This window comes from Piliocolobus tephrosceles, chromosome 9 (assembly GCF_002776525.5).
Source record: "Piliocolobus tephrosceles isolate RC106 chromosome 9, ASM277652v3, whole genome shotgun sequence".
Taxonomy (NCBI): domain Eukaryota; kingdom Metazoa; phylum Chordata; class Mammalia; order Primates; family Cercopithecidae; genus Piliocolobus; species Piliocolobus tephrosceles.
The window spans coordinates 113,719,924-113,747,645 of record NC_045442.1 but is presented as its reverse complement, the minus strand read 5'-3'; the positions used below and the strand labels follow the sequence as shown (position 1 = coordinate 113,747,645).

The following is a 27,722-nucleotide window of genomic DNA, read 5'->3' as shown; positions in this document are numbered from 1 at the left end:
CAGAACATTCAAAGCCAAAATTACACCTAGATATCTATAGTGGGGAAGAAAATTTCCTTGTCTTTTAAAGTCACATATTTAATATTCTCTCAAAAACTGGGTTAGTAAATCAACATACTTGAATAAAGGAGGGAAATTTTTTAAAGAACCTACTTACAAATTAAGGCAGTATGAAAGTAGCTCTGGTGTTTCTTTTTTATTAAACACAAGGACAGGAACTTATTACAAGACTTTTTGCTATTCAGTGGAATTCAGAATGAAATGAGTCTATCTAACGATCATACCCCAAAATGTTTAGTTACATAAGTACCACAAAGGGATTATCATAACAGTTGTTAACGAGATAATTCTACAGTATAGAGACTTTCTCAACCAAAGTTCTGAGTACAGCATCATCATCTTCATCATTATCATCATCATCATCATTATTTTTCAGAGACAGGGTCTTGCTCTGTCACCCAAGTTTAAGTACAGTGGTACCATCATAGCTCACTGTAACCTCGAATTCCTGGGCTCTAGTGATCCCTCCCACCTCAGCCTCCCAAGTAGCTGAAACTACAGGCATGTGTCACCATGCCTGGTTAATTTTTTTTTTTTTGTATCTTTTTAAGGGATGGCGTCTTGCTATATTGCCCAGGCTGGTCTTGAACTCCTGGGCTCAAACGATCCTCCTGTCTCAACCTTCCAATGCTGGGATTATAGGTGTGAGCTACCACTCTCACCCTGAATACAACATTATAGTCAGATGTCATGTTATTTTTTTAACAGTGGGGCAAATACTTATGCTCTTCCTAGCTCCTTAAAACCTTCACAGTTGAAAAACTTATCCTCAAGTGGCTAATTTAAATAAAGAATAGATTTCCTTAGCAGTATAAGTAATTTCAACTGCCTAGAAATATTTCCAAAGAATATTTTCCAACTATGACACCTACTTGAATATATGTGTGTTTTTATGCTGCTACTTTATCTACATCAACAGTCTTACTTTAGCAAATTATATCCACGCTTCCAAAAATTGTTATTAATCATAACGCTGCCATATTTCCTGAAAAAATAGATTACGGGTTCAAAAATACCAATACATTATTAACAAGTTGTTATAATTTTGCATTTATTTTCATTTATAAATATCACATAAATATCACTGGCACGTATAATAGTAAATCATTAAACTAATTTCTAAATATTGATTTAAAAAGCTTTGAGCATGTTTCAAAAAAATTTAGTAAAAGTTTTTTTTTCCCCCAGATAATACACCTAATTATTTTCTTAATAATCAATACCTACCCAAGAGTTACTGATATTTGCACAGTTCTTGTACAAAATAGATCTGGCAGAAGAAGAACACAAATACTGGCAAATTCCACATCTCGAGTTATATTTTAAGAAACCATACAATCCATGATATTTCACAAAGTTGTTTATTCTTGTTACTAAAACTTGGACTCAGGTAATCTTGGTTATTCTGGAAAAAGCACCTTGTTTGCAGAGATCATTTAATCATCCTTTTCTACAATCACCTCTCCATGAAGCACCTTTCTTCTTTGACGTAACATATGAAAATAGAGTTGTGGAAACACTTCATTGAAAAAGAAAAAGAAAAATAAGCTATTGCTTTACAATTACTTATACTTGAATTAGTAAATGTGGCAATGTTAGAGAGTAAATACATCCCATACCACTGCTGTTCCCTGGATATATACAGAGCTCAAGAGTGTAAGAGTGCAAATGGAAGCCCACATACCACATGCCTAAATATTCTAATGCTGTAACTGTTGGGGTTTTGTTTTTACTTTTGCTTTTCATTTTTTTTTTTTTTTTTTTTTTTTACCTGAGACAGAGTCTCACTCTATTGCCCCAGCTGGAGTGCAGTGGCATGATCTCAGCTCACTGCAACCTCTCCCTCCCAGGTTCAAGCAATTCTCCTGCCTCCCAAGAAGCCGAGATTACAGGCATGCACCATCACCACACCTAATTTTTCTGTTTTTAGTAGAGATGGGATTTCACCAGGTTGGTCAGCCTGGTCTTGAACTCCTGACCTCAAATGATCCACCTGCCTCGGCCTCCCAAAGTGCTGGGATTATAGGTATGAGCCACTGTGCCTGGCCTATTTTTGCTTGTTTTTAACAAACTTAAATGCCTTGATAAAAATACCTTCATAACGACTTAGAAGACCATGTTTGAATTTAGAATGCTTAACTCTTTGGAATGCTGTACCAGAACATTCCAGCACAGGGAAAACTGGCCCACCCAGCCTCCCCTTCTCCATTCTACTGGTTGTATCCGGTACTGCAAGGGGCCTCCTGCACATGTGTGAGGATACCCAGGTGCATACGTCTAAGCTTCATCCATACCCCTCACCAACAGCTGCCCCCCGGCTATCCTGTTTTCTCAGGGGTGCGTATACTGGCACGTAGTTAACCCTCAGGACAGTGGATCGAGGAAGAAGCCTGGTTAGGGCCCAGATGCAGGCTTATTGCCATCCAGGTAGCAAATTCCATGGTCTCAGGTTTCTGGAATGTGATCTAGAAGGCAGTGGGGTGCTGTGTGGAGTGACCAGAGAAGGGCTACAACAAGGTCCTCTTAACAGAGCCTAAAGCAGAAGCTCCTCCTGGCTGGGTGTGAGGGTATTTAGTCTATTATGTAATAAACACATAAATACATATGTTATTAGGTCAGCTGGACAAATTGTCATCTGTGCAGTCAAATTTGAAGAATTATTTTGAACCAGTATGAACCAGTGTTCCAAACCAGTATTCATAGTATAAATGTTGGTGGATAAACAAATTAGTATCAGCTATAAACAATACCAGTGTAAAAATATTTCTGAATATGATGATCAGAATAATCAAACCAATGAACCTTATCACAAAACAAGCTTTGAATATCCTGCTTAGGCAACTTTGGGTAAAAATTTCTTTGTAAAACTTAGCTCAAACAGAGCAAAAATACACAATAGGTTTTATTTCTTTCTATTAAGTACTTCCCAAGAAAGGTTACCATCATATTATATATACCTAGGGGGCTAAATTTATTCAGGTCATAATTACTTAAACTCACTGACCAATTATTGTAAATACTTCCATAAAATTCGGAGTAGCTGAACAGGAGGTATGGGCTTGAGTTCAAACCCTGGCTTTATTCACCAGCTAGTGATTTTTTTTTTTTTTTTTTTTTGAGATGGAGTCTCACTCTGTCACCCAGGCTGGAGTGCAGTGGTGCGATCTCGGCTCACTACAACCTCTGCCTCCCCGGTTTAAGTGATTTTTCCTGCGTCAGCCTCTGGAGTAGTTGGGACTACAGGTGCCCACTACCATGTCTGGCTAATTTTTGTATTTTTAGTAGAGACAGGGTTTCATCATGTTGGCCAGGCTGGTCTCAAATTCCTGACCTCAAGTGATTCACCCACCTTGGCTTCCCAAAGCGCTGGGATTACAGGCATGAGCCACTACACCTGGCCGCAAGCTAGTGATTTTTAAGCAACTCACTTAACTTCTTTCATCTTAATGTAAATGAGAAATACCACTACTACTTTTGAGTACTAAGTATTCAAAAAGTACTTTTAATTAGCAAAGGATTTAATAAGCAAAGTAAAATTAATTGATTTATTACTAACATCAAGAATGCAGGGGGAGGAGGGAATTAAAAAAAAAAAAGAATGCAGTGGAAAACATGTCCTGAGGTGAGTGACCCTCTGGCCAGTGGGACTCAGTAGCTGGCAGCATGGTGAACTGAAAAGCTGCTACTGGTACAGGCCAGAGTCTCCATCTCCCAGGACAACTGAAAAAGGTGCTTCAGGCCCTCCATTTCCATGGAGATGCCTCAAAGGCCATGAGGAAGAGGAGAACCCACTGTTTGAACCTGTAACTGCCAGACACCTAAGCAAGCTCTGGTTCTGTTCAAGCCATGCTACCATTAACCTGCCATTGGGAAAAGAGAGGGATGTGAACCAATAGAGTAGATATCCCCTCCTTAGCTCTCCTGAACTGGCTGGGGTAGAAAATCAGATACAGAATCAGGCTGAAGTAGTAGAAGACAAGGGGAAAACACATCTTTCACCACTAAGTCAATTTTGACTTTGGGAAAGATACAAGTTGGAGACATCGGCTGGAGGGCAGTGACTCATGCCTGTAATCCCAGCACTTTGGGAGGCCAAGGTGGGCGGATCCCTTGAGGTCAGGAGTTTGAGACCAGCCTGGCCAATATGGTGAAACCTCGTCTCTACTAAAAATACAACAATTAGGTGGGCATTGTGGCAGGCGCCTGTAATCCCATGAACCTGAGAGGCAGAGATTGCAGTGAGATGAGATTGCACCACTGCACTCCAGCCTGGGCAAAAGAGCAAGACTCCGTCTCAAAAAACAACAACAAAAAGTTAGAGACCTCAAGGGGCTGCCCAAGTTTTATGCTCATCTCCTTTAGATGAAATAATTTATTTTAGATTTTAGAGATATCAATGTTTGACCAAAAAATATATCACTATTAGCCCCCTTTTCTTTTTTCTTTCTTTTTTTTTTATTTTGAGAGAGGCTTGCTCTTGTTACGCAAGCTGGAGTGCAATGGTGCCATCTCAGTTCACTGCAACCTCTGCCTCTAGGGTTCAAATGATTCTCCTGCCTCAGCCTCCTGAGTAGCTGGGATTACAGGCATGCACCATCATGCCCAGTTAATTTTTGTATCTTAGTAGAGAGAAGGTTTTGCCATGTTGGCCAGGCTGGTCTCGAACTCCTGACCTCAGGTCATCCACCCACCTCGGCCTCCCAAAGTGCTGGGATTATAGGCGTGAGCCACTGAGATTTGCCTCATATTAGCACTTAAATGGAGCAAAGCCTCACCAATTCACTGCAACTACTGAAAGATGATGAGAAATTAGTGAAGAGGCTGACTTATTCAAAATCCTTTAAGAAAAGAGTCTTTATTATTTGCAAGTACATAGAGCAACACAAATAAGACTCAAAACTCCTCCTAATTTTTCCAAGTATATGCTTCATGAATAGATAGAAATAATCTGACATTTTCTTGGATAGAGTGTTTATATTCAGACATATAATTCTAGATGCTTGTAAAAAGTGCACTAATGCTTTAAACATAATTTATTTTTATCTTTCTTTAAAAAACAAATCATACTAAGCTGATGTTTACATGATTTTGAGAAAGCAATCATCCACGCGTTCATTTACTTGCCTTTATTCTCATAGCAAGTGAAATGTCTTCTGCCTCACTTTCCCTTCAGTTTTCCCAAATTAACAGTAAATATGGGGTTAAACTGAAGTTTTAATGTATTTATAAGCAATTATTTCTAATCATTTCCCCTTGCTTATTATTATATCCTTTCAAAAATTTCCACATCATATGTCAAATCAAAGTACTAATAAGTATATACTTACAAGGTATATATGAGGCCATGGTTATAAGAAGAAAATAATAGTAGTCAAAAGAGACATTGTATTTGTTAGGAAGTCTTATCGAAAACATTCCTGTTTTCTTCACGTATGGCAAGGCAGCATATATTGTAAGAAGTTCACCAGCAACTCCGACAGGATATAAGATGATAAAAAAATTATATCTGGAGAAAGAAAAACCTCAGGGAATTATTTTTCTAGAATAGTTATTTGACTTTATAAGTCTATTGCTGCTACTAAATTTAAACTTCAAAGTTCTCTTTTCTTTACATAATTATGATAATCTTACATAGGTTAATAGTTCTACTTTAATCATTTGCTTATTAATTATCATCCTTTTTTTCCTAGTATCAGTTTCCACAATAGGCAATGTCTTTTTAATAAAATAGTATCAACTTATTTTTGAGTACTGAAATACTTTTGTATATTAAAAAATGTATATGTAGTTTTTCTTGGTTTTGTCTTGAGATGGAGTAGGCTCTTGACACCAGGATGGAGTGCAGTAGCACAATCTTGGCTCACTGCAACCTCCACATCCTGGGTTCAAGTAGTTCTCCTGCCTCAGCCTCCCAAGTAGCTGGGATTACAGGTGCGTGCCACCATGCCCACCTAATTTTTGGGTTTCTTTTCTTTTTTTCTTTTTTTCTTTTTTTTGAGATAGAGTCTCACTCTGTTGCCTAGGCTGGAGTGCGGTGGTGCAATCTTGGCTCACTGCAACCTCCACCTCCCGGGTTAAACAGGTTCTCCTGCCTCAGCCTCCTGAGTAGCTGGGATTACAGGTGTACACCACCACGCCCGGTTAATTTTTGTATTTTCAGTAGAGACAGGGTTTCACCATGTTGGTCAGGCTGGTCTCGAACTCCTGCCTTCAGGTGATCCACCTGCCTCAGCCTCCCAAAGTGCTGGGATTACAGACATGAGCCACCATGCTCGACCTATGTAACTTTTAAAAAAAAGGAATTGTAATGACAACTTCTTTAGTGCATAAAATCACAAATGACTGCTTTTGTCCACGGCAGCTAGTAATTTATTGATCAAATGCATTTAAAAAGACCAGTGATTATCCTAAATTTTATATCTAAACCTTGAAATTACCAAGGTAGTTATTTTTAAGAGGTATTTGGAAAAGTCTTTGTGGTTACTAATGAAAAGCAATTATTGCAGAAAACGGACAATACCACCTGAAGCATGAATAGCTACTAATGAGTATATTATATTGTCTAAAACTGCTCCCCTAACAAAACAAGTTGACAAGTTACTTCCTGAATTCCCACATCAAAGGTAGAGTTAACTTGTTTAAAATAGAGCTAAGAAAGTTCTACTCTAAATCCAAAGTTCATTTGGTCTGTGGCAACGTCTGGAACACACAGTAGGCCAGGCATCATGTGTGCCTCCAATTAGAAACACTCTGTGTTCTACTGGCTGGGCTCCAATAGGAGAGGCCCAAAGGATCCAAGATGATCATATTTCTTCATTTAAAAAAAATCATTTTTCTCCGAGTCAGTCACTATATAACAGTTACCACAGAAAACTAAAGTCAAGAGGCCGGAGAGCAAGACCACCCTGGGCAATATAGTGAGACCCTGTCTCTACAAAAAAAAAAAAAAAAATTTAATTAGCCAAGCACAGTGGTGCATGCCTGTAGCCCCAGCAACTTGGGAGGCTAAGGCAGGAGCATTGCTTGAGCCCAGGAGGTCAAGGGGGCAGTGAGCCAAGACCTCACCACTGTACTTCAGCCTGGGTGACACAGCAAGACCCTGTCTCAAAAAAATTTAATTTAATTTAATCTAAAAAAAGAAAAGTGTTTTTAATTTAAAACAAAAGGTCAACATTTTGATGGAAAAAAAGAAATCAAACCTGTATTTAATCATTTTGTTGGCATTATGAAATATCTATAAAGAAAAGTCAAAGTTGTCAGTATTGAACAAGCGTGGAGACAAATTAAAAATCACCTTATTCCTATATGTCAGGGATATGCGAAGATAAGAGATGGGGAGGAGGGCAGAATTATTTGCCAAAATAGATGAGTTGTTCAAGAAAGAAGAATGATTCCTTCACTGTACCTGTTAATCCCTTCCTGGTCTTGGAGAAACTCCCTGCTTTCTCACCAGTCTTGGGCAGTTATTTGCATATCATTTAACTCAGTCTTTCCCTGTACCTCAATTTTTTAAATCCCATAACTGGACATTTTATATACCTATCTCAATAAAATACCCAAACTGATTAAGCTGCAATTTTTATTTTATGTGGTTCTCAAAAGATTTTTTTTTTTTTTGGCAGGATTGTTCCTTAATAGAAGAAAAAATTAACACACCTACAATAAGCTAGTTGAAAGTCTTAAGGGCAGTGAAAATTTATAATGAAATGGGAACAAATTATATAATTTATTTGACTTTACTTGCACTTCAAAAAGATTGCATGTGGCCGGGCGCAGTGGCTCAAGCCTGTAATCCCAGCACTTTGGGAGGCTGAGACGGGCGGATCACAAGGTCAGGAGATCGAGACCATCCTGGCTAACACGGTGAAACCCCGTCTCTACTAAAAAATACAAAAAACTAGCCAGGCGAGGTGGCGGGCGCCTATAGTCCTAGCTACTCGGGAGGCTGAGGCAGGAGAATGGCATAAACCCGGGAGGCGGAGCTTGCAGTGAGCCGAGATCCGGCCACTGCACTCCAGCCTGGGTGACAGAGCGAGACTCCGTCTCAAAAAAAAAAAAAAAAAAAAAAAAAAAAAAAGATTGCATGTTACTACCTCTCTAAGTTCTAAGGGCAGTATGGGAGATTTAACTATGGATAGACCACATTCAGAAAAATGATACAGTGCTTCTTTGAAGGTTCTCAATTACTGTCTAAAAGTTTTTTGGAGTGAATTTTCTAAATTAAAATGGAAATCAATATGAAAAACATAATATATACAATTACTTATTCTGAGGACTTTTCCAAGAACACTTATAACACATAAGTAGAATCAAAGTATATTCAAACTATAACAATAGGCTAAACTGCTTATAAATAAGAAGCCATTTCTAAAGTGTAGTTTTATTTGAGAACAACATCTTCAACATCTGAGCATAAATACAAATATTATTTTACATTACTTCATGGGTTTGGGAAGTATATTTAGATGGCTGGGATTTTTAAGATCTTTTTGACATGAAACATAATTATTTACAATTATGATCAGCTGACAACGTATTATGCAACAAATGATTTCAAAGACTGAAAGATTGTATAACTTGTTTAACATTAAGGCAATGGATAAACAATTTCTTTTTTTGAGACACAGTCTCTCTCTGTTGCCAAGCTGGAGTGCAGTGGCATGATCTCAGTCCACTGCAACCTCCGCCTCCTGGTTCAAGCAATTCTCCTGCCTCAGCCTCCCAAGTAGCTGGGATTACAGGCACATGCGGCTAATTTTATTTTTTAGTAGAGATGGGGTTTCACCAGGTTGGCCAGGCTGATCTCGAACTTCTGACCTCAAGTGACCCACCCACCTTGGCCTCCCAAAGTGTTGGAATTACAGGCATGAGCCACCACGCCCAGTCTGCAATGGATAAACACTTTCTAAACAGCAAATTTAAACATACAATGGCAGTTTCTAACTTTTACAGACACTCAAGACATGCATATGCATTCCAAAAGACAGACACACAAAGCCATCAAGTCTAATGTGCCTGACCTCAGGAAAATGTGCAACGTACATTCTGTTATCTTGTTCAGACAAATTTTATAAATCCAGCACATGAAAAGCGATAAATGATGAGTTAGTATTTTTAAAGATGCCAGAGATCCAGAACACTGTCATGCGAAATGATATTAATGTATTCTAGGATTAGAGTCCCGCTACATTCAAAATTGCCAACCTTTAAAAAGCCCAGTCATTAAAGGTAAATACATTTTCATGTACAGTAAGATTAAGACCACCCAAATCCATGTAAATCATAGTGCAACCTTCTTATGACAGACAAGACACTTAAGCTCAAATTATAATTTCAAAGTATTTCATCATATGCAAAGTGGTAAGCCACAAGTGTCTAAAAAAGAGCTAGAGAATATTAAAACGTCTAAAAGAATGTATAACATGGTTGGGCGCAGTGGCTCACACCTGTAATCCTAGCACTTAGGGAGGCCGAGGTGGGTGGATCAGTTGAGCTCAGGAGTTCAAGACCAGCCTGGGCAACATGGTGAAACCCCTTCTCTACAAAAAATACAAAAATTAGCCAGGTGTGGTGGCCTGCACCTGTACTCCCAGCTACTTGGGAGGCTGAGGCAGGAGAATCGCTTGAGCCCAGGTGGTGGATATTGAAGTGAGCCGATCGTGCCACTGCACTCCAGCCTGGGTGACAGAATGAGACCCTGTCTCAAAAAAAAAAAAAAAAAAAAAAAAAAAAAAAACCATAAAACACAATTAACAGTGATTATCCTTGGGTAGACAGATTATAAGTAAAGTAATTTAAAAGTAGTTTTCCTTCTTTTTGGTTTATATATTCTCATTTATTATATTTGAACATGTATAATACATGAGATTAAAAAAGAGTAATTGACTAGGCATGGTGGCTCACACCTATAATCCCAGCAGCATTTATCACCACCTGATATATCACATATCTATTAGTTTCTATATTGTCTTCGTCATAAGGCAGAGAATTTGTTTTGTTCATACCTGCATTTCAGGCATGCAGCAGGCACACACCATTTGTCATTGTTACTGCTACTATAAATATAATACAAAGAATAAAGTGAACAAATCTATACTGATTTGTGACTTGTTCTCCAAAGAGCAGTTTTGCTTTTATAACAACTTTCTAAAATGTCAGTTGCTCAAAGAATTCAAACTTCAAAAAGAACAGATATCTTTTGCTTTAAAAACTGTTGCTTTAGGATCTGTTTGGAGCCCTTCAAATATAAATTTTATCCACATTCCAAATAATACAATTTTAAGTAAGTATGACTATTAAAAATATCTCTGCAACTTAAAGCAAAGAAAAAAACCAATCGCATTGTATAAATGACATAAATTGTGGCTGCTAGATTGACTCTTAAAATAATTTACGTCACAGACCAAAAAACACCATATTTTTGGCACTGCTTATTTAAGCTAATTGCAAAAATTTTTATTGTGTTTACCAAAAAAAAAAAAAAAAAAAAAATGAATGACCAATTCTGAGGTTAAGGATACTACAATAATTTGTCTTACATTGATTTCACTCAAAATATTTTTTAATACAATTCCTCTCTGATCATTAAACTTTTAGAATACAAAGTATAATTCGTATACTTATTATTTAATATTATTAAATAAATAATACAGTTAATATTATTATTAGTTGTATCAGCTAATATCTAAAGCAACAGCACTCTGGCATCATGGGACTGAAACACAAATTTTAGTTCTCTGGCGTTAGCACACAAAATAAGCACGCACAGGACAATGAGAAACTAAACGGCAAGACATCGCCACCTGGCCCATTTAATGAAGTATGGCAAGTGGTCAAGAAGGCTGAATGTGTAGAAGGAATAACGAGTGATCTCTGTCACAGTCCACGCGACCAGAAAAAGCACCACACTCTCCTCATTCTGGATCTGCAGAATTACAGAGAAATCCAGTGTCATTCAACCTGGAACTTACTTTTCAATGAAGGTACTTACTTTACTTATTTATTGCCTTTTATTTATAATGGAATGTTAGGGTTACGCAAATGCAATACAGAAAACTTAATGCAGTCACCATTAACATAATTAATTATAAACCTGGAACTTAAATATATCCTATGCACAGGAATAGTCGACCATAGACTGGTTTTTCTTCCCTCGTCCTTCACTTCAGGCAACAACGCTATCGTTGGAGGACAATGTTACCTTGTTGAAACCAAAATCTGACCTTCCTACTTCTCGTAATCATTATATCACACCTGTTCTACTGTAAGACCAACGCTTGAATTACTCACTCATCTTTGGCCCTTTTATCACTATTTTAATTCAGGGTTTTTTTTTTAGATGGAGTCTCGCTCTGTCGCCCAGGCTGGAGTGCAGTGGCCGGATCTCAGCTCACTGCAAGCTCCGCCTCCCGGGTTCACGCCATTCTCCCGCCTCAGCCTCCCGAGTAGCTGGGACTACAGGCGCCCGCCAAATCGCCCGGCTAGTTTTTTGTATTTTTTAGTAGAGACGGGGTTTCACTGTGTTAGCCAGGATGGTCTTGATCTTGTGACCTCGTGATCCACCCAACTCGGCCTCCCAAAGTGCTGGGATTACAGGCTTGAGCCACCGCGCCCGGCCCTAATTCAGGGTTTTATCATCTCTCATCTGGACTAGTGTAACTGTTTCCTAAATAGTCTTTCCTGTCTTTATTCTCCTCATGAATGCAGGTTTTCTTTTAAAAAGAAGTCAAGGAAGCAAGTAAATAAAAAACAAATTAAGCTAAGTCCTGTGATTTAAAAGTTTCACTTGTCCCATACTGCTTTACAGAATAGAAGGATGAGCCCTAATACTGCCTAACAGAATAGAAGGATGAGCCTTAATACCTGCACACCATATTCAGGGTTCTTTACAATCCTTGCTAGGAAATCTCTCCAACTTCATCTACAATTACTCAACCCTCCTACCTACTTCTCTCTCTGGTGACACTAGATTTCGTAATTTCCAGAATATGCTCTGAACCTGTGCAATTTAACACGTTATTCCCTCTCACTGGAATGTTACTCTCTTATTCCATGACAAATCTTTTCCCATCTTTCAAGATTCAGCTAAAACATCTCGCCCTCTAGAAAACTGTCTCCAACCCTCTCCTCTCACCCTGAGCAGTTATTTGCTCACCACCCTTCTTTTTTTTTTTTTTTTTGAGACAGAGTCTTGCTCTGTCACCCAGGCTGGAGTGCAGTGGTGCAATCTCAGTTCACTACAACCTCCGCCTCCCAGGTCCAAATGATTATTGTGCCTCAGCCTCCAGAGTAGCTGGGATTACATGCCTTGCTAATTTTTGTATTTTTAGTAGAGATGGGGTCTCACTGTGTTGGCCAGGGTGGTCTCAAACTCCTAATCTCAAGTAATCTGCGTGCCTCAGCCTCCCAAAGTGCTGGGATTATAGGTATGAGCCACCATGCCCAGCCCAACATCCTTCTTCTACTGTACTTTGTTCATATCTGTATTGTGGCATTTGCCAATCTATATTAAGAGTTGTCTGGTTAACTCTTGTACATGTCAGCACTCAACATCTGTATCCCTCCTTAAGGGAAGCCTTCTTTTTTTTTTTTTTTTTTTTGAGACGGAGTCTCGCTCTGTCACCCAGGCTGGAGTGCTGTGGCCGGATCTCAGCTCACTGCAAGCTCCGCCTCCCAGGTTCACGCCATTCTCCTGCCTCAGCCTCCCGGGTAGCTGGGACTACAGGAGCCGCCACGTCGCCCGGCTAGTTTTTTGTAGTTTTTAGTAGAGACGGGGTTTCACCGTGTTAGCCAGGATGGTCTCAATCTTCTGACCTCGTGATCCGCCCATCTTGGCCTCTCAAAGTGCTGGGATTACAGGCTTGAGCCACCGCGCCCGGCCGGGAAGCCTTCTTTCACTGCCTACGTCAGTCGAAGTCCCTAGGTATACTGCAATGCATACCGAGCTCTTGCTTCAAAGCACTGAACACTTACATAATTAAATATTTGTTCAGCTTCTCTCCCAAGTTTAGGCTCCACCAGTGAGAACCATGTTTATATTGTCAACAGCCATATCCCAGCACACTGTCAGGCACAGATGACGTGCACTATTAGCATCTGTGCATGATTCCAAGTTAAGTGTCCCCCACTTCCCAACAGCCAGTACACTTGACAGCTGGGATTGCCTTGTTCTTTTTTTTTTTTTTTTTTTTGAGACAGAGTCTTGCTCTGTCACCCAGGTTGGAGTGCAGTGACACGATCTCAGCTCACTACAACCTCTGTCTCTTGAGTTCAAGAGATTCTCCTGCCTCAGCCTCCCAAGTAAGTGGGACTACAGGTGTGCACCACCACACCTGGCTAACTTTTGAATTTTTAGTAGAGACAGGGTTTCACCATGTTGACCAGGCTGGTCTTGAACTCCTGACCTCAAGTGATCCACCCGCCTCAGCCTCCCGAAGTGCTGGGATTACAGGCATGAGCCACCACGCCCGGCCCACCTTATTCATTTCTGTAAATCCAGAAATTTGAACAGCACTAGGTGTACAGAATGCATTCAATAATATTGGTTGAATTAATTAAGGAGTGCTGAATAGGTACCAGTGGGAAACTATCATCAGCAAAAAATAAATAGGAACATTAAGGCAGAGATCCTCTGGAGGATAAACGGGGCAGATGGGTCCTGTTTTCTTTTTGGAACTTGCGACTCTCAAACTTCCCTTTACCTCCATCTCTCTAGTTAATGTCTAGTTAATGTTGTCTTTCTTCTCCTTCATTCTTCAGACTCATGGTGGTCCTAACTCAGCTATCATATTCCCTCACTGCCTGGAAGAGTCTCTCTTCTCGTCTGTTAATGCTGTAGTCCTGCTTTTAAACGAGTAGGCAAAGTTAATTAATAGTCTGCCTCTCCCATGCCATGGGCTCGCTGCTGTCTGCACTATCTGTCTGGCAGTCGCTGGTTAGGGAACAGGTAAACCACGCAAGTTGAGTGAAAGATACTAGTCACGAGAGATAAAGTATATAAAGGGCAGGAGGTCAATGAGCTGTCCCCACACACACAGGAGGCCAGTGAAGCTAAGAGGAACAGAGAAGAGGTCAGGTGTGAGTCCCCAATCTGAGATAAGAAAGGCACCTGAGAAATGGAAAGGAGGCCAGAGATCTGTCCTCGGGGAGACAGGAGGTTCTGAAGGCTGTCAGGAGGTCAGAAGGGTTCACACGGGAAATGTTCCTGTCATGGGGTTTTTTTTTTTTTTTTTTGAGATGGAGTCTCACTCTGTCGCCCAAACTGGAATGCAGCGGTACGATCTCAGCTCACTGCACCCTCCACCTCCCGGGTTCAAGCAATTCTCCTGCCTCAGCCTCCCGAGTAGCTGGAATGACAGGTGCCCGCCACCATGTCTGGCTAATTTTTGTATTTTCAATAGAGACGAGGTTTCACCATATTGGCCAGGCTGGTCTCGAACTCCTGACCCTCAGGTGATTCATCCACCTCGGCCTCCCAAAGTGCTGGGATTACAGGCATGAGCCACCTCGCCCGGCCCTAACATGGGTTTAAAAATGCCCAGTATCTTGACATAGCAGCATGGTGTCTATCTCGCCTAAAAGGTTTGAATATTAATTATATTCAGTAATTAGGTCTGTCTCCTGTCATGCCTCAATAAAAATTGTTTATTTTTCCTTATGCTCCTTAGCATTTTTTTGAAAATTATTTTTAATTGGAAATTAAAATTGCATATATTTATGGTGTACAACATGATGTTCCAAAATATGTACACATTGTGAAATGGCTAAATCAAGCTGATTAACCTATGTATTACCACATATACTTATTTATTTGTGGTGAGACCCTATTCTCTTAGCAATTTTCAAATATACAATACATTGCTATTAAGTACAGTCACTACGTTGCATAATACATTTCTTGAACTTAATTCCTCCTAATTAAAATTTTTATCCTTTGACCCCTTCTAACTTTTAGTCTTTTCCATTTGTTCAGATCTATAGAACTGCATTTACTTTTTATGTCTGTTGCTATAATACTCAATGCTAAATGAGATATAATTTTTTTTTTTTTTGAGATGGAGTCTCGCTCTGTCGCCCAGGCTGGAGTGTAGTGGCACAATCTCAGCTCACTGCAAACTCTGCCTCTCGGGTTCAAGCAATTCTTCTGCCTCAGCCTCCTGAGTAGCTGGGATTACAGGTGCTCGCCACTATACCTGGCTAATTTTTGTATTTTTAATAGGGACAGGGTTTCATCATGTTGGCCAGGCTGATCTCAAACTCCTGACCTCAGGTGATCCACCTGCCTTGGCCTCCCAAAATGCTGGGATTACAGGCGTGAGCCATTGCCCCGGCCAGAAATAATAAATTTTATAATGACAACTTTGATTACATAATCAAAGAGGACAACTTGGATTGAAAAGAAACTTCTACAAAAAAGAACATTTTCTGCCGCTTATTTGACAGAGTCTGAATACTAATTTCAAAAACTGGAAAATATCAAAGGAGAATATATTATGGATATAAGATGCCAATATTTGGCTTTGTTTGTGTTTCAAAGCCAATCTGCTAAGGCACTAAGTCAAGGCACAATACCTGAAACTCAAACCCAACTCCTTGTTGTCCAATGCTTCCACTTCCCGAAATATACAAATGTTAATATTTTAGATTCCTATGAATGGAAAGATTTCCTGCAGGCTCAAGCAGACAACACGTTTGCGTCACTTACTGGTTTTATACTGTGAGTAATGAGCCACACCATAAAGATTCTTGAACTCACTTGGACCCCAGTCACAAGCACAGAAGTAGGTACAATTCCTTAAAAAGAAAAACAAGTCAACTATTGCCCTAAAGGCAATTTATAATAAAAGTATAAAATTAAAGCAAAAACTCACCAATTAAACAGTGAACTATCTGTAAGCAAATACAAAAAAATCATTACGTCAATAATAGAAAACATTAAATAAACCACTGTCAACATTGGTATTAAGCAAATCCATAGGTGGTATGTAATCAGCAAAATCATATTGATTTTGCACAACAAAAAAATTCACATAAATATTATAGCAATAGAAAAACAGCATGATGGAAAACTTACCTCAAGCAAAGCAAATGTCTGGAAAAATTTAAGTGTCTTCTGAACACTTTTATATAAACCTCTGTGTGTTCCTTTTTCCATATAAAAACGTACCATGGCAATAGCTAGAACCAACCACCTAAAAAAAAAAAGTATTTTATAAAGTTCTTTCGAACTTAATACCACTGATTTATACATTTGTGTTTACAGCAGCATTATGCAAAATAGTGAAAAGGTGAAAGCAACCGAAGTGTCCATAAGTGAGTCAATGGATACTTGAAATGTGATCTTTACAGATGGGGTGCGGTAGCTCACGTCTGTAATCCCAGCACTTTGGGAGGCCGAGGCAGGTGGATCACTAGGTCAGGAGATCGAGACCATCCTGGCTAACAGGGGTGAAACCCCGTCTCTACTAAAAATACAAAAAATTAGCCAGGTGTGGTGGCGGACTCTTGAGTCCCAGCTACTCAGCAGTCTGAGGCAGGAGAATGGTGTGAACCCGGGAGGCGGAGCTTGCAGTGAGCCGAGATCGTGCCACTGCACTCCAGCCTGGGCGACAGAGTGAGACTCTGTCTCAAAAAAAAAAAAAAAAAAAAAAAAAAAAAAAAAAAAAAAGATAATGTGGTCTATATAGTAGACAATAGAATATTAGCCTTAAAAAGGAAAAGAAATTCTGACATAATCATGCAACATGGATAAACCTTGAAGACCTTATGCTATGTGAACTAAGCTAGGCACAAAAGGACTACTACTGTATGATCTTTTTTTCTTTAAAAAATTTCTTTGTTTGCATTATGTGTTGCTGTCATCTTTAACAAATTACTGATTGATTGAGACAAGATCTCACTCTGTCACCCTGGCTGAAGTGCAGTGGCGCAATCGTGGCTGACTGCTGCCTTGACGTCCAGGGCTCAAGCGATCCTCCCATCTCAGCCTTTCCCATAGCCGGTACTACAGGTGTGCGCCATCATATCCAACTAATTTTTGTATTTTTTGTAGATATGAGTTTTCGCCATGTTGCCCAGGCTGATCTCAAACTCCTGAACTCAAGTGATCCATCCACCTCAGCCTCCCCAAGTGCTGGGATTACATGATGTGAGCCACCATGCCTGGTGTGTATGATTTAATTTCTATGAGGTATGCCTAGGGTGGTCAAATTCATAGAGACAGAAAGTAGGATAGTAGTGGCTAGGGACTGGGGACAGATGGGGCAATGAGGAGTTAGCGTTCACTGGGTGCAGAGTTTCAGTTTTGCAAGATGAAAAGTTATGGAGACAGAAGGAAGTAATGGTTACACGAAAATGTGAACATACTTAATGCCACTGAACTTATACTTTAAAAAGGTTAAGTGGCCCGGGTGCGGCAGCTCACGCCTGGAATCCCAGCACTTTGGAAGGCAGAGGCAGGCGGATCACCTGAGGCCAGAAGTTCAAGACCAGTCTGGCCAACATGGTGAAACCCCGTCTCTATTAAAAATACAAAAATTAGCCAGACGTGGTGTCACACGCCTGTAGTCCCAGCTACTCAGGAGGCTGAGGCAGGAGAATCGCTCCAACCCGGGAGGCGGAGGTTGCAGTGAGCAGAGATCACACCACTGCACTCCAGCCTGGGTGACAGAGCAAGACTCCATCTCGGGACAAAAAACAGTCATCAATTAATATTTACTTAATTTTCACTAAAACAACAACAACAATGACAACAATTGCCAAGCCACAGGTAGGAGATCAGCCATGGGCCTGCTTTCAAAAAGGTTGTTTAAAAACAAAAACACAGAGGCCAGGCACAGTGACTCACCCCTGTAATCCCAACACCTTGGAAGGTTGAGGTGGGTGGATCACCTGAGGTCAGGAGTTCGAGACCAGCCTGGCCAACACAGCAAAACCCCGTCTCTATTAAAAATACAAAAATTAGCCAGGTGTGGTGGTGGGCACCTATAGTCCCAGCTACTCGGGAGGCTGAGACAGGAGAATTGCTTGAACCCGTGAGGCGGAGGTTGCAGTGAGCTGAGATGGTGCCACTGCACTCTAGCCTGGGTGACAGAGTGAGACTCTGTCTCAAAAAGAAAAAAAAAAAAGAAAAGAAAAAGAAAAAAAGAAAAGAAAAAACAGCCTGGGCAACATGGCAAGATCCCGTCTCTACAAAAAAATTTTTAGAGGCATGGTGGCACATGCCTGTGGTTCCAGCTACTTGGAAGGCTGAGGTGGGAGGATTACCTGAGCACAGAGGCTCTGGCTGCAGTAAGCCATGTTTGAGCCACTGTAGTCCAGCCTGTGCAACAGAGACCCTGTCTCAAAAAAAAAAAAAAAAAAAAAAAAAAGAGAGAGAGAAAGAAAAAAGAAAAAAAATACTATATGTCCTCGCTATTAAACTTATGTTTGCATATAAATATAGCTTATGTTCTGTGAATTAATGGTACCTTAAATGTAAGCTAGACTTATAGAGACCAGCTTTCTCATACTACTTCTTATTCTTCCTAAAGTCATCAATACAAAGTTATTTTTTTCCAGTTTCCCTTGCAATTACAAAAGCACATTTAAGTTTAAGCAACTTACCTCATCTGTAGCTTTTTAAAAGCTCTAATAACTCGCCCAGGGAAATGACGAGCTACCCTAGTCTTTTTAGATAGTCTCCAAAGAGTCTAGTAAGTGGATTTATGAAATATAAAATTATCGTTTTTACAACAACACTCATACAGTGGACCAATGGCTTGAAAAGATTCCTACAAAGAATCTACTAACTGAATCTGATGAAAATGCATGCTCAAGAGAACAATAAGATGGTAGAATGACACTTCTATTCCTAGAACATAAGGTAAAAGCAGTGACTTGTTTATCAGATTGGCAAGAAGTCAAGTAAATGTCTGAAAGGAACACAAGGACCTTTGAAATGCAGACATATTCATGGTAATAACAATGACAATAATAAGTGTATTGTCAGAGTGCTTTCTATGTCTCAGACACTGTTTTCAATGCATAACATACTAACCGCAAATCCTCACAATAACCCTGGGAGGCTATTTTATTGAATATGAGGGTCTTCTATTATCCTACTGAATATGAGGGTCTTCTATTATCCTATTTCACTACTGAAAAATAGGCAGAGAGGGTCACACAGCCACCACTAAGCTCAGAGTATATGCTCTTAAGCCACTATGCTGTATCAGTTTGGCTCTAAGTATATACTGTGCCCTGAGATACCAGCTAATCATAGCAATTCACATTTACATTATATATTTTTTAAGTTATATGGAGAGTCTATGCTCAAATATTTTAATTGATAGTAGCATTAAAATAGTTTGAAGGCCACTCTTTTAGATGAGAAAATCATCTTCCAGAGACATTGAGTTACTTACCTGAGTCTTAAGAGTAAGTTAATGATTGAGTCTGAAACAGAACCTGTGTAGTTTCTAGACTCCCTCGTCCTGACCCCTTTCCACTCTTCCCTAGCTTCACTGTGGCTATGACTGATGGATTCATCTCATGTGAGTGCCAACACTGAACTCAGTGCTGGACTGATCCTATGGCACTAATTGGAATCATGCTTTAGGTACCTTCCACAACTAAAGTGTTATGATTTTATTATCTTCAATTCCAAGTCCCCATATTTCTTCTAAGAAAACAAAAAGTTTATTAAGGTATTTTCATTCACATTTTCCATACGCTTGTCTTTTTCAGATGAACCCAAATCAGATGTCCACAAAAGATAAGTTTGAGAGGCAATTATTAACCTACCAATCAAAGGAGCCATTTGAATGGCAAGTTTTCTACATTTTTAAACAGCATTGTACAAAAATCCATGCATCGTTAACATTACAACAAGTTCTACTGTTGTTCCATAGGTGGCAGTATTGTACCACCTAGCATAGATAGTATCATGATCATGCCACTCACTAAACTATGGGAAATAAAAGAAATTGACAGGGCCAGGCGCGGTGGCTCAAGCCTGTAATCCCAGCACTTTGGGAGGCTGAGACGGGCGGATCATGAGGTCAGAAGATCGAGACCATCCTGGCTAACCCGGTGAAATCCTGTCTCTACTAAAAAATACAAAAAACTGGCGAGGTGGCGGGCGCCTGTAGTCCCAGCTACTCGGGAGGCTGAGGCAGGAGAATGGCGTAAACCCGGGAGGCGGAGCTTGCAGTGAGCTGAGATCCGGCCACTGCACTCCAGCCCGGGCGACAGAGCAAGACTCCGTCTCAAAAAAAAAAAAAAAAGAAAGAAAGAAATTGACAGGCTCAGGGGTTTGAAAGGACCCACCGAACTATCTATTCTAACCGCTTGTCTGTTTTCCATAAATAAGGCCAGGAGCCAATTGAATCAGGGTTCACTTCCTAAGCCCTCCATCATAAGGGGTGACAGTCAAAGTCTTCTAAGGGTCCTGTATTGAACTAGCTTTGAAATTCCTTCATCTATCTGCTTAGTAACTATAATAAAACAAACAGAAAATACTTCAAAAGCAATTGGAATTTCTGCAATTAGGATTTTTTCCTTTTTTCAGACAGATTCTCGCTGTGGCCCCCAGGCTGGAATGAGTGGTGTGCCCGTGGCTCATGGCAGCCTTGGGTTCCCACAATTCAGCAATCTTCCCACCTCAGCCTCCCGAGTAGCTGGGACCATAGGGGTACACCACCACACCTGGCTCACTATTGTTCTTGCTGTTGTGGGTTTTTTTTTTTTTTTTTTTTGGTTTGTGTTTTTTGATAGAGATGGGGGTCTCCCAACATTGCCCAGGCTAATCTTGAACTCCTGGGCTCAAGCCATCTGCCTGCCTCAGCCTCCCAAAGTAATGGGATTACAGGTGTGAGCCACTGCACCTGGCCAGACTCTCTTTTGTGATACTAGCAGTTACTGATGATCATTGCCTAGATCCATTATTTCAATAATTATTGAAAAACAGTATTCTAGCGTGCTATTTCCTTTGTATACCTCCTTTAGCCATTTGGAGGCTTGTACCGAAGGTAGTCTTCAACTTTCATACACTCCATACTTTCTTTCTTTTTTTTTTTTTTTGAGATGGAGTCTTGCTCTGTCGCCCAGTCTGATGCAATTTCAGCTCACTGCAACCTCAACCTCCCAGGTTCAAGTGATTCTCATGCCTCAGCCTCCAGAGTGGCTGGGATTACAGGCACCTGCCACCACACCCGGATAATTTTTGTATTTTTAATAGAGATGGGGTTTCAACATGTTGGCCAGGCTGGTCTCGAACTCCTGACCTCTAGTGATCTGCCTGCCTCAGCCTCCCAAAGTTCTGGGATTACAGGCGTGAGCCACCATGTCTGGCCCATACTTTCATATATTGTTCACTGACACATCTAAACTGCCTTTTCTAGATAAAAGTTATACTTTCCTTTAGCAGCCAATATGTGAGTGCTTCCACTGATTGTACACCGGCACTCATGCCAATAATGAGTCAAGCTGAGAGATTCATAAAAGAAAAAATGCCCGAGAAACTGAATTTCACTAAGATTAAGACACCTGCTCTTTGAAAGGCACTGTTAAAAGAATAAAAAGTCAAGCCCAACTGCAAGAAAATATTTGCAAATCACGTATCTGGTAAAGCACTTGTATCCAGATTGTATAAATAACTTTCAAAACTCAGTAATAGGAAATCAAACAGCCTATTAAAGAAAAAAAAATGGGCAAAAGGTTTTCTTTTTTTTTTTTTTTAAGACGGAGTCTCAGTCTGTTGCCCAGGCTGGAGTGCAGTGGCACGATCTCCGCTCACTGCAAGCTCCACCTCCGGGTTCACACTATTCTCCTGCCTCAGCCTCCCGAGTAGCTGAGACTATAGGCGCCTGCCACCACGCCCAGCTAATTTGTCGTACTTTTAATAGAAACAGGGTTTCACGGTGTTAGCCAGGATGGTCTCGATCTCCTGACCTCATGATCCACTCACCTCGGCTTCCTAAAGTGCTGGGATTACAGGCGTGAGCCACCATGCCCAGCTAAAAATGGGCAAAAGATTTGAACCGACCCTATACACAAGAAGATATATGATTGGCAAGTGAAGCACATGAAAAGATACTCAGTATCATTAGTTACTAGGGAAAACAAAATCAAAATCCCAAAGAGATAACACAATATACTTCTCAGAATGTCTAAAATTACAATGACTGACCACAGCAAAGGTTGGGAAGGATGTGCACCAATGTGAAGTCCTATTCATTGCCAGAGGGAAGATAAAAGGGTATAACCACTTTGGAAACCAGTTTGGCAGTTTCATAAGAAATTACACTTTGGGAGGCCAAGGCGGGTGGATCACTTGAGGTCAGGAGTTTGAGACCAGCCTGGCCAACCTGGTGAAACCCCGTCTCTACTAAAAATACAAGAAAATTAGCCGGGCGTGGTGGCGCAACGCCTGTAGTCCCAGCCACACAAGAAGCTGATGGGTGGATTGCTTGGGCCCAGGAGTTCAAGACCAGCCTGGGCAACATAGCAAGACCTTGTCTCTACAAAAAATTTAAAAATTAGCCATGTGGTGGCACGTGCCTGTAGTCCCAGCTGGTCAGGAGGCTGAGGTGGGAGGATCACTTGAGCCTGGGAGGCTGAGCAGTGAGCTGAGCTGGTGCTACTGCACTCCAGAGCCAGACTCTGTCTTAAAAAAAAAAAAAAAAAAAAAAGACTATTTTAAATAAACCACTAGGAATAAAAATGAACATTTTAAACATTCACTGTGCAGCAGGCATCCTGCTAAGAACTTCATATCCATTATCTCTTTATTCCTTTATAATCTAGCTAAGTAGTTGTGCTGTTCCAACTTTACAGATGAGAAAACTAAGAGAGAGGTTAAGTAGCTTATCTGAGGTTACCCATCTAAAAAGGAATGAGACACAACCTTTAAACAACACCTTTCTGTATTGTGTACAGACTAAAATCCAAACACATTAGCAAAGCATCTAAGGCCCAGTGCAATGACCCAAGCTACCTGTCCGTCTTCACTTCCCACTCTACACTTCAGGCCCTCTTCTTTTTTTATTTTGGAGACAGAGTCTTGCTCTGTCGCCCAGGCTGGGGTGCAGTGGCGTGGTCTCGGCTCACTGCAACCTCTGCCTCCCGGGTTCAAGCGATTCTCCTGCCTCAGCCTCCTGAGTAGCTGGGACTATGGGTGCATGCCACCATACCCAGCTACTTTTTTGTATTTTTAGTTGAGATGGGATTTCACTGTGTTAGCCAGGATGGTCTCGATCTCCTGACCTCGTGATCCACTCGCCTTGGCCTCAAGTGCTGGGATTACAGGCGTGAGCCACCGCACCCGGCCCAGGCCCTCTTCTTGATGCCACAACAGATGTCTTACAATTTCAGATCTCTGTCCTCTAACTCATGCTGTTTCCCCACTTATGCCTACTAAGTCCTTCACCGCTCAGTTTAAATGCTATGATCTCTCACAGAAAACTTTCTCTAATTCTCCCTACCTGTCTGTCCTCCGACACATCTGCTTAGCACTTATCTCATTATTTTACTGCAATTGTTGTTTATATATTAATGCCTCAGGTTACCCTGCTTTAAGGACAAGGCCTAAAGTATTTGAAGGACAATGCGTTTATATATACGGGCTCAAAAGTATTTGTCGGAAAGAACGAGAGAGAGAGAGGGAGGGAGAGAAATGCCCACTTCCCTATTATGAGCAAGTGCCATAAAAATCCTTGCATCTGGCCGGGCGCGGTAGCTCACGCCTGTAATCCCAGCACTTTGGGAGGCTGAGGTGGGCGGATCACGAGGTCAGGAAATTGAGACCATCCTGGCTAACACAGTGAAACCCCATCTCTACTAAAAAATACAAAAAAAAAAAAAAAAAAAATTAGCTGAGTGTGGTGGCGGGCGCCTATAGTCCCAGCTACTCAGGAGGCTGAGGCAGGAGAATGGCGTGAACCCGGGAGGCGGAGCTTGCAGTGAGCTGAGATTGCACCACTGCCCTCCAGCCTGGGTGACAGAGTGAGACTCCGTCTCAAAAAGAAAAAAAAAAAATCCTTACATCTGCCAGGCATGGTAGTAGCACTCACCTGTAATCCCAGCTACTCAGGAGGCAAATGCAGGAAGATCGCTTGAGCCCAGGAGTTTGAGGCCAGCCTAGGCAACAAAGCTAGACCCCATCCCCCCCACAAAAAACCCAAAAAAATCCCTACATCCTTTAAAGGTATAATTCTACTTCTGGGAATTTATTACACTAAGCCACTCATTGAACAGAAACAAATAAAAGTAAAATGTCATTAGGGGCATGATTTAATCCATTATTGTATTTTAATTCTATACATTCATATGTAACTATCAAAAAGTGTAATTATGAAAACCATATGGCCAAGCACGGTGGCTCATGCTTGTGATCCCAGCACTTTGGGAGGCTGAGGTGGGCAGATCATGAGGTCAGGAGATCGAGACCATCCTGGCTAACATGGTGAAACCCCATCTCTACTAAAAATACAAAAAAAAAAAAAGCCGGGCGTGGTGGCAGGCGCCTGTAGTCCCAGGTACTCGGGGGGCTGAGGCAGGAGAATGGCATGAACCCCGGAGGTGGAGTTTGCAGTGAGCCCAGATCGTGCCATTGCACCCCAACCTGGGCAACAGTGCAAAACTCCATCTCAAAAAAAAAAGAAAGAAAAAGAAAGAAAACCATATGAAAACCTGACAGACTATTAAGTGAAAATGGAAAAATATACAATAAAGCAGATATTATAACAACAGCACTGTAATACATTCACTCATTCATTAATTCAAATATGTATTGAGTACTTCATGGAGTTTACACTCTAATGGAGATGACAGACAATAAGCCCTGCAAATAAGTAAAATGTATTGTACAGTCATATGAAAGAAAGTGGGATGGAGAAAAATAAACAGGCAAGGGAGATGAAGAGTATGTGTTTCACTATTCAACTTAAGATGGCCAGGTAAGGCCTCCTTGAGAATGTAGTTTTGAGTAAAAACTTGGAAGAGGTCAGATATTCATATGAATGATAAAAAGAAAATGAAAGTATGTGATAGGCTTATAAAATGACAAGTTGTTTTTTACATTTATGTACAATTTTATAAGATTTCTTAAATACTGTTCCCTTTGCAATTTGGGATGTCTGTGTGTATATATATGTGTGTGTGTGTGTGTTTTGCTTTTGAGATGGGGTCTTGTTATGCGGCCCAGGCTGGTCTTAAACTACTGGGCTCAAGCAATCCTCCTACTTCAGTCTCTTGAGTAGCTGGGATTACAGGCGCATACCACTGTTCCCAGCTTGTTTTGAAAATTATTACAAAAAAGTTAATAAACATGCCAAAGTTCTGCTAAGAGAAATAAAATAAGTTAAAGGAACAAAAAGAACCTCAACTAGTCCTCTGCTGTCCACCCCATGAAACATGTAAGTTCTTGTCCCAATTTCAACACTATAACTTCTTCAACCTTATTTACCACTATTTCCCAACAGCATCCTCCAGTTCAATCAAGAGAATACATCAGGCTCCCATATCATGCCTATTTCCAGAATTTACATCACCTGAAATGTCTACTCTCTATGTATGCAAATCTTATTCCTTCTTCAAATCTCAATGCTTCTAGAAAGCTTCCGAAGAGTCAGTTACGGAGATTATTCCATTTCAGTATGCCTTATTTTGTAAATATGACAAGGAAACTTCTCAATAGAGGCAGAGGGAGACAAGTTTAGAATAAGCCCTCATTTGCCGGGGAAGGGTCAGAGGGACAGAATGGAGAAAGCATTTAATTCTGCGCCAGGTAAGGCAGGAGACCCGGAAAACTTCAAAGAGGTCTATCTGATTAGAAGTCATGGGAATAATAGGAGAACATTATACAAAAGTGAAAAACCTGAGCAGAGAAGCAGAGTGCTGTGAAAATACATGGTGCTTTGAGGGAAGAGTGAGTCAGAGATACCAAATGCAAGTTGACTGAAAGGGGACTCCGGAGCAGATTACAAAAAGCCTTGAATGGCAGACAGCCTGAATCCCTCATATCAGGGTGGAGGTGGCAGGGAGTCACTGAAGTCTTTAAACTAGAGCTATGCATTGATGTTCATTTTTGAAATATAAGTTGGCTTTCAAGACAGAGAGTCAATTGAAAAGAGTAGGGACAGACAGCCAGTTAACACAAGGCAGATATTTCAAAATGTTTACTGGCTGGGTGTGGTGGCTCACACCTGTAATCCCAGCACTTTGGGAAGCCAACGTGGGAGGATCACTTGAGAACATCCTGGGCAATATAGTGAAAACCTGTCTTTACAGAAATTAATATTATTTTATTTTTTTGTGTGAGACAGAGTCTCGCTCTGTCATCCTGACTGGAGTGCAGTAGCATTATCTCTCAGCCTTCTGGGTTCAAGCGATTCTCGTGCCTCAGCCTTACAAGTAGCTGAGATTACAGTCGTGTGCCACCACGTCTGGCTAATTTTTGTATTTTTAATAGAGACGGGGTTTTGCCATTGGCCAGGCTGGTCTCGAGCTCCGGGCCTCAAGCGATCCACCCAACTCAGTCTCCCAAAGTGCTGGGATTACAGACGTGAGCCACTGTGCCCAGCCGACTCTACAAAAATTTTTTTTAGCTGGGGATGGTAGTGTGCGCCTGTAGTCCCAGCTACTCAGGAGGCTGAGGCAGGAGGATCACCTTGAGCTTGGGGGTTGAGGCTGCAGTAAGCACCACTGCACTACAGCCTTGAAAACAGAGCAAGGCCTTGCCTTAAAAAAGAAAAAAAAGAAAAAAAAAGAAGAAAAGAAAAGGAAACGTTTATTAACCGGACTATCACAGAGGAGAGAGAATTATTTCAGTTCCGAATACATTTAAAGGCGGCAACATTTGGTGACTACTGAATTGTTGTAAATACATTAGTTTTCTCTCTTTCCAAGATTATAATTTAGGAAGAAAGAAAGATGAAGTCGCAGGACGGTGAAGTCAGAGAGTCTGGGTTGAAGCCCATGTCTGACTGACACTTGCTGGTTGTGATCTTGGGCAAGGGTCTGTGCCTCACTTTTCTAATCTATATAATGTAATATAAAGTGCCCCTCACAGGACTTTAAAGGACTAAAAATACACCAAAAATAAGCAACACAGTCCCCTGCATAGTAAATCCTCAGTAAATAAATTTGTGTGAACTGTATTTGGTATTCAGTATCATATCCTAAGCACGTAATAGAAACTCAATCACCATAGGTAAAGATTTATTAAATCTTTGTCGGCCGGGCGCGGTGGCTCAAGCCTGTAATCCCAGCACTTTGGGAGGCCGAGACGGGCGGATCACGAGGTCAGGAGATCGAGACCATCCTGGCTAACACGGTGAAACCCCGTCTCTACTAAAAATACAAAAAACTAGCCGGGCGACGTGGCGGGCGCCTGTAGTCCCAGCTACTCCGGAGGCTGAGGCAGGAGAATGGCGTAAACCCGGGAGGCGGAGCTTGCAGTGAGCTGAGATCCGGCCACAGCACTCCAGCCCCGGCGACAGAGCAAGACTCTGTCTCAAAAAAAAAAAAAAAAAAAAAAACTTTGTCAATCACATTTTTCTATAAACCCTGGAGAAAGTTTAAAATATTAAGCCGGGAGTGGTAATCCCAGCACTTTTGGAGGTCAAGGTGGGAGGATTGCTTAAGGCCAGGAGTTTGAGACCAGCCTAGCAAACACAGTGACA

The 27,722-nt window shown here is 40.9% G+C and overlaps 1 protein-coding gene across 1 annotated transcript in view; it reads right to left on the bottom strand.

Annotated features, from left to right (window-relative positions):
• Nucleotides 1-1,405: 1,405 nt before the first annotated feature.
• HACD1 (3-hydroxyacyl-CoA dehydratase 1) overlaps nucleotides 1,406-27,722 on the bottom strand; it is a 28,048-nt gene continuing 1,731 nt past the window's right edge. Inside the window, exons 2-7 of the mRNA XM_023223237.2 lie at nucleotides 16,133-16,250; nucleotides 15,930-15,948; nucleotides 15,764-15,852; nucleotides 10,863-10,984; nucleotides 5,388-5,566; nucleotides 1,406-1,579 (exon numbers count right to left, since the gene is read on the bottom strand). Of these exons, the coding sequence (XP_023079005.1) occupies nucleotides 1,497-1,579; nucleotides 5,388-5,566; nucleotides 10,863-10,984; nucleotides 15,764-15,852; nucleotides 15,930-15,948; nucleotides 16,133-16,250 (610 nt within the window). The 3' untranslated portion in view covers nucleotides 1,406-1,496. The remainder of the gene's footprint in view (nucleotides 1,580-5,387; nucleotides 5,567-10,862; nucleotides 10,985-15,763; nucleotides 15,853-15,929; nucleotides 15,949-16,132; nucleotides 16,251-27,722) is intronic.